The sequence below is a fragment of the Clarias gariepinus genome, chromosome 20 (genome assembly GCF_024256425.1).
Source record: "Clarias gariepinus isolate MV-2021 ecotype Netherlands chromosome 20, CGAR_prim_01v2, whole genome shotgun sequence".
NCBI classification, from domain to species: Eukaryota; Metazoa; Chordata; class Actinopteri; order Siluriformes; family Clariidae; genus Clarias; species Clarias gariepinus.
This window is the reverse complement of record NC_071119.1, coordinates 12,918,356-12,925,917: the sequence shown is the minus strand read 5'-3', so window position 1 is coordinate 12,925,917 and position 7,562 is coordinate 12,918,356. Positions and strand designations below refer to the sequence as shown.

Here is a 7,562-nt window from a genome sequence, read left to right as displayed (position 1 = left end):
AGGTTCAAACCACACAACCACCAAGTTGCCACTGTTGGGCCCTTGAGCAAGGCCCTTAACCCTCAACTGCTCAGATGTGTAATGAGATAAAAATGTAAGTCGCTCTGGATAAGAGTGTCTGCCAAATGCCTAAATGTAAATGAAATCAAAGAAATTTAGTCATCTGTGTAATATTTAAAGGCACACTAAAGTGATTTCTGACGCATGAACATAAAAAAAAAAAAAAGAATGATTGTGGGTTGGCCTTATCGTCTTCCAAGGCTGCGCAGTGACATTAAACAGAATTAGGTAGATGCGAAATGAAGCCTTAAGTAAGACACCACATGTAATGACTGGTCTCTTTGCACAGATACACTGCAACATGGCTTTAACAGTTCTGGCACGTCTAGTCTCTTGCTTTCGCTCCATGTTGACAGGTGTCATGCTACGACAACGCTTCAATCACATTACATACCTACAGATTCGAGATCCGTATGGATGCATGAAGTAGAACTGATAATGAACAGAAAATGCATAATTTCTGGCATGAATGCTCAACTGTCAAAACTACAACTGTGACTGTTTGTGATAGAGTTTGTGATTAGTAGTGTGTGTGTAAGAAAGCGCTTGTGTGGTAAAAGCTCACTGCAGGTGTTTCCTGTTGGAGAGAGAGAGAGTGAGAGAGAGAGACAGAGAGACAGAGAGACAGAGACCGAGACATTGAGGCTTGTGGTTGTGTGTTTCAGCAACGCTGGTGTTTAATAGACAGAGAGTGAACTGACCTATGCAATGTTCAAGTCATGTAATAAACCTTTAGCCATCTCAATCTCTTTCTCTTTCACACACACACACACACACACACACACGCACACACACACACACTGCTGCTAAGTATAAATGTGTTTAAGACTTAACTCATGTTGTGAGGATGGAGGGTGAGAAAATCTTTATTAAACCAAAAGCAGAAGAGAAACTATTCAGTCTTTAGTATAATATTTCTATACATTAAACCGCAGTCACGTCTGACGTATCGCACAGAGCAAAGAAACACGGTGTGATTATCGGCTCAACCATTTCGAAGGCTACAGAATGGCATATAACTCAGGTCTTACAGTGAGTGTAGAGGTAAAAGATGGAGTATGAATGCATAATGCATACAAGGAAAGAATAGTTTTAATTATATTTCATATTATAGATAGCTATAAATAATAATTCATGTAATAGGTAAACAAATCAATTGCCATTTATTATAAATAAAAGCAAAACACTAAATCTGCAGTAAATATGTATATAGTTAAGATTCTATCACTAAATATCTATCATTACTCATATTACAGTTATATTTCATACAGCAGCAACACAATAATAAGCTCAAAAATAAGCGACATCTCAAAGGACAGAAACTTTTTTCTTTTTTTTCGTAAAGATGACTTGCCCATTCCTAGCATGTGTGTTTTCACCTGCCGCAAGAGGTTGGTTGACTATCTCTAAGTGTATGAGTGTAGCAAATATGTTCATGTTACTTTTTTTTTCTACCTACTGTGTTCATGCATGAAGAACAAAGGATCAGACCATTCAGTAAAGCCTGTGTAGGATTCAGAAGGTTATGAGAGAGCTGAGAGCTCCTACTGGGAAGTGGTTTTGGGGTTTGTACCATCTAGAGTTCTCTAAAAGCTTCTACTTTAAGCCACCATCTCTTTAGACCACATCATTTATGCATTAATCTCACACAAATTTGTTTTCAGCAGACAATTTATTCTTCAAGTGTGTATTTCGAAACACAGCTTATATGTAAGAAAAGTGCCTGAGAGTGTCAATATCCATCAAAAAAGGTTTTATACTGCATATATATATATATATATATATATGTATAAACCTTTTCTGATGGATATTGACACTCTCAGGCACTTTTCTTACTTAACCCTATATAACCCTAAGTACAGTATAGTACAGTGGTACGATACGTACTTTATCCTGGTAAAATGAAAAGATAACGTTCAGTTATAATACTGTTCAGTTATAATAAATGTTTGGTGCTATAGTTAAGAAAAACATTTGTGTGTGTGTGAGTGTTTTCTTGTGAAACTTGCCACACACATGCATCAATACACACATGAAAAACAGCATAAATGGGCAGGTGCCTACATTTCACTCATGATAGATTTCAAGTACACACACACACACACACACACACACACACTGGTTCCTTAATAATATCTTTGCTCTAAATGCACCTTGAACACAACTTATGTCCATAGACACAACATTATACATTTCAGTTTGCACTCTCGGAATGTAAAATAGTTTTATTCTAATAGTTAAATTCTAAATTATTTAAAAATCTTGTTTACAATAGTATTTACAGAATTAAAGTTGTTAGCAAAATGTCAGCAAAGTGCAATGAAGCCACATTTTTACACATTTATCGAAGTTCCTGATCTGCTTTAGCACATCCTATACACAAATTAAGTTATTAATTTTAAATAAATGTGTTATATAGACTGTTTAAACAGTAAAAAGAAATAGCAGCTTCCAAAGAAACACATTTTTCTGGTTATAATGACACGATCATTGTAATATGTGTAATATGTAATATGTCATGTGCAATATTAATAAAACCTATATGCATGTGCGTATGGTACTGTATTCCTCAACATCTGCTAAAAAAAGGCAAATAGATTTTACTGTAAGTCACTGTTTATTTGTTGCACCTTGATCATCATCATCACAATTTTCATGATATTTCCAATAAATGCATGTATGTATAGATATTCACTGCATGATTTATGAACATACCGTATGTTAACATGGCGCTTGCAGTTCTGTTAACAACAGTGTATTAGAGTGAATTGAAAAAGAAATTGGAATTGAATTTATTCCAAAAAAAGAGAAAAGACACCTTTTTATGATATTGTGTAAAAAAAAAAAAAGCTAACTATAATTTCTTTACAAAAAGGGTAAAACATCATTTTTTAAATAAAAAACATATCACTCTGTTTTAGTATTGTGACTGAAAAAAATCATATTACTATAAAACTACAGTTTGCATCTGTTATTTGGGTGATCCCAGATAAAAGTGTGAAAAGTAATGTTTATTTTACAACTAACCTTGCAAATATACAAAAGCTTCCATTATTACATAGCTTAACATCTATTAATCCAAAAATGCAAACCCTCATGATATAATTACCTGCATATGTACATCAGTAACTCGTTAGACGTTCAGTGGCATATTGTCGAACGTAAAGTATTTCGAAACTCTACACATTCTAGTGTCTGCACAAGCGTCCGGTAGAAGTCTGAAATTTACCTATATATAGTTTTTATATAAAAAAAAATATAGAGGCTGTAAAGGTTAGCCTCTATATTTTTTTATATAAAAACTATATTATGAACTTTTTTATAACATATAATATTATGTTTTAGATTACTTTTGTAAAACAATACGTTTCTTAAATTTTACTTTCTATGGAGGAACACATTGATCTTCATTGGTGGTCAAGAGAATGAAAAAGGACAATGTTAAGGAAGGGCGGAACATTTAACTTTGGATCTAAATAAAATACATAGCCATCATCCCACTGTATGAATGGATTTCCAATGTGAAAATGAACACATTTGTTAAATATATACGATATGATGTGATATACTTTATTGTCAATTTACTTTACAATTTGTCTTGTATCTTATTACATATCAAAAGCCTCGCCCACAGACACTTGGTAAAAGAGTCTCCAGTGGGTCTGAGTGTCACGTAGAGACAATGAGATTTGCTAGAGACCGAGGTTAAAGAGGTTTTTTATGGCTCATTGAGTTCTAATAAAGTTTATAGAGTGGTATTACCTACAAGTAAGACAAGACCTTTATATAAAAAAATATAAGAAAATCCACGGACCTAATCATTAAGGACTAACGTTTTTTGAAAAGTAACAACTTTCAAAACTTTCAACAACTTGATGTTTTTGAGATTTGTAGGTTAGGCTTAAACCCATTCAATTCATGTGACCAAACAAACAAGCGATTAACTTATAAAAGCGATTAAAACTTATTTGGATTTGGTAATTCGCATCACTGTAACCAACTTTAAAAATCTATGCTTTACGACCCCCTGGGGAACCCCAGAGCCCACTTGAGAACCTTGGATCTGAGATGACTGATTAAAGTGTTGTGTAGCCCTTAGGAGATCAAACAACTATTGTAAAATCACACAGAATAAATACGAGGGTGTACCAACAAGATGGATGGATGAGTGTAAAATCTTAGAGGTTCGTTAAAGAGGTTTAGTTCATTTGGTCAAGAGATGTGGCATGGATTCAGATCAAAGAGTCTCCGCCGTGACCGCTTGCGTGCCTGGTTGACGGCTGTTCGCACAGCACACTCGAACACTTGCTGAATACCACGATTAATGAGTGCAGAGCATTCCAGGTACCCCTTTGCTCGAATTTCATGAGCCACCCTCTTGCCTTCTGACGCCGTGGTGCAGCGGTCACGATACGGCCCCATCTCCCGGTGGTCTGTCTGAGTGCCCACAACCAGGACAGGCACACGAGGCAGATATTCACGCACCTCAGCTATCCACTTCTGCTGGATGCTGGCCAGCGTGGAGGGGTTTGCCACCGAGTAGCACAGCAGGACTACGTCGGCTTGCTGGTAGGACATGGGGCGGATCTGGCGGAATGTGTCGTTTCCCGCCGTGTCCCACAACCCCAAGCTAATCTGGACGCCGTCCATGAAGACGTCCACACCAGTGTTTTCATAGACAGTGGGCCTGTAGCTGTCAGGGAATGTCTCAGAGGTAAAGCGCACCAGCAGCGCTGTTTTGCCCACAGCGCAGTCACCAACAAGTACGCACTTCACCGATGTCCCGATCGCCCCGGTCGTCCCGTTCATCATTCTGTGAAAAGTTGTGCTTCTTTTTCTTCAGAGGATCAAGACGTTTTCTTTTTCCTTTGTGCCAGTGTAACTTTCAAAGCAGGCCATTATGGTGTCCAGTCAAAAGAATGTGGTTTTAGTCATAAGATAAAGGTGAAGTGGTTTCCTTAGAAAGAGAGTAAGCAGTGGAGAGGTGGTGCGGTGGCACAGTGTACGTCTCTCATCACTTCACTCTCCTCAGGCCTGCATCCGAAACACCTGCTAATTGTTCTTCTTTTCTAGATTAAAGGGGGAAAAAACACCACTGCATTATTTGCATCATTATACAGTATTTATGACCCCCCCACCCCCCAAAGGCCATCTGTATAGTTATAAATAGATTTACAATCATATAGTAAAATTGTCCTCTCTAACATATGTAACGTATGCAAATGTAATATTTATATTTATATGTAATTATGTTTTTAAATAAATCTAAGCAGCAGATGAAATGAGCAGTTTCTGTCCACTTTTCCCAATATTAGAAACGTCAAAAACGTATTTCGTGCTGGGTCGCTTTTTACTGGTGGCACCAAATCGCCTCAGTATATTTGTAATTACTTGAAACTACCTATTAGAAATATATTTACGTTGCATATTTCAGTCCTATGCATTATCACATAATAAATATATGATTATAAAGCAAAACAAATCTAACTAATAAAGCTGGTATTTCGTAGGGCCAGAACTATAATAGCAGAAATACACAAATAGGTAGAAGTTATTTTTCTCCACATAAGATCTTATTGTCTTGCCAAAGCATGTTGATTATTTTATGTGCAGAATTAATTTACATAAATATTTCTCAGGTCTCCAACAAGGTAATAAACAAGATAATATAGACAGATGGAACGTTCCCTTGTGAAGGCCTCCTAAAATCTTTTTTTTTTCATAAATAGATTAAAGGGAAAATAGATTTTCTTTTTTTAATTTAAAAAGCTTTAATTTAATAAGAAAAAAGTTTTCATCAACGCAAATGTATTTTGTATTCTTAAAACCGGAATAAACTGTATATGTAAATTTAGAAATAAATACGTAACCACCAGACATTTTAAGTCACATTCATAACAGGCCTCTCTCTGTTCATCGTCACTAATAAACACAAACCAAAACTACTAAAAAAAGGAAACAAATGTTGTAGATTTGTAAGTAATAATAACAGTATACAAAAATAAACATTATTTACTGTATTCAATTTTTACAATTTCTATTATGAATTAATTTTATTTAAAGTTACTCACCAGTTTTCAGTCGGTCGAATTCACCGGATTGATGTAACATCAAATTTCTTTTGAAATTCTCAAAACAGTAAACACATTTATCTGTAATGTTAAATACAAAGAAATTGTATTGTCGAAAGTTCTATTATATTTCCTTTATATAATTTGCGAGTTTCTAAACAAAGCGCGAAGAACAGATGTGGCCTCTTCCACTAAGATCTCAGGGGAAGTGAAATAAGGGGTGAAGTTTTTTTTTTTTTCTTGAAATTTGTGCTTGACACCGCCTTGTATCCGCTGTGTGGTGCACGACAAAACTGATCCGCAAGCTTTACTTTCTATGCTTGTTCACTGTCTGCTCCAGCAGGCTTATTGACAAAAAGACAAATAAATGTGTTTAGTTATAAAATATATCTACAACAGAAGCGGTATAGAAATTAGCCTTTACTCAATGACAGTGTATACAGTATAAGAGCCCCAAAGTTCTTTTTTTTATCACAACTATCGAAGAAACAAATGTTTGATGTCAGACATGCCTAGATATTTAGTATTTTTAAGGTACATATCTTTAGGCACAAAATCACATTATGGTTGATAAAACAAACCCTGTGGTGTGTAATCATATACTGATTGTTCACTATATTCTATATGTGGAGTGCAGTTCAGATACAGAACCAGAAAAGTATTTTACTAGACACACTGGGAGGAATGGGATAGGATGGATCTGTAGTTATAACTGTATCTACAGGGCTAATGTCATTAACCTTTACAGATGTTTATAGAAATTGTTTTCTCCTCTGGAGTGACAACTTTTATAATTGAACAAAAGGCGATTGAACAGAGACGTACGTAAAGGAATTGGCCTGTGCAATGGGCCGGGACTACTTGTGTGTGCCAAGCCGTGGCCTGAAGTGGGCACTGAGTTGGGGATTGGCATAAGCACAGGTCAGGGCCTCAGGTCAGGGCCTCAGGTCAGGGAGGGGTGCCTTGTGGGCCACTGGAGAGATCCTGACTAGAACATGCTTAGTGCTTGGGACAGGAGAGGCTGTTTGTCGTGGGCCTTCAGCAAGCCTGACTGAGGCGTTGCTTGGTTAATGAGTGGAAAGGCCTTCGCAGAGTGGATCAGAGTAGCGCACAGCTGGGACAGAGCAGGCAGGAAGCAGGGTTATAAAGCTTGCCATGTTATCTTCCACAGGGTGATGGGCAGGAACCTGACTAGTGGAGGCCTCCTTCATTGGGCAATTGGGGTGCAAACAAAAACCATGAAGTCGTGGCATTATTAGTATTGAAATAATGAACATTTTAGTCCCACAACATTAACTTAATCTTATTACATGAATGTATTGACACCATGAGATATTTTTGCTTCATGTATTTAACAAAAAGTTGCATGATACACAAAACTGGCACACTTCAGTATAAAAATTCCAAAACAGGACCATAGGAAGAAGAATA

The 7,562-nt window shown here is 36.5% G+C and overlaps 1 protein-coding gene across 1 annotated transcript; it reads right to left on the bottom strand.

Annotated features, from left to right (window-relative positions):
- Positions 1 to 2,658: 2,658 nt before the first annotated feature.
- rhoh (ras homolog family member H) lies at positions 2,659 to 6,328 on the bottom strand. Its single transcript, XM_053479570.1, has 2 exons — positions 6,132 to 6,328; positions 2,659 to 5,129 (listed from the first exon to the last, which is right to left on the bottom strand). The coding sequence occupies exon 2, from the start codon at positions 4,870 to 4,872 to the stop codon at positions 4,273 to 4,275; it is 600 nt and encodes a 199-aa protein (XP_053335545.1). The 5' UTR covers positions 4,873 to 5,129; positions 6,132 to 6,328; the 3' UTR covers positions 2,659 to 4,272.
- Positions 6,329 to 7,562: the final 1,234 nt, after the last annotated feature.

Bases quoted from the DNA above. Each gene is read 5' to 3' on its own strand.
- rhoh (XM_053479570.1), bottom strand. From the start codon at position 4,872: ATGATGAACGGGACGACCGGGGCGATCGGGACATCGGTGAAGTGCGTA.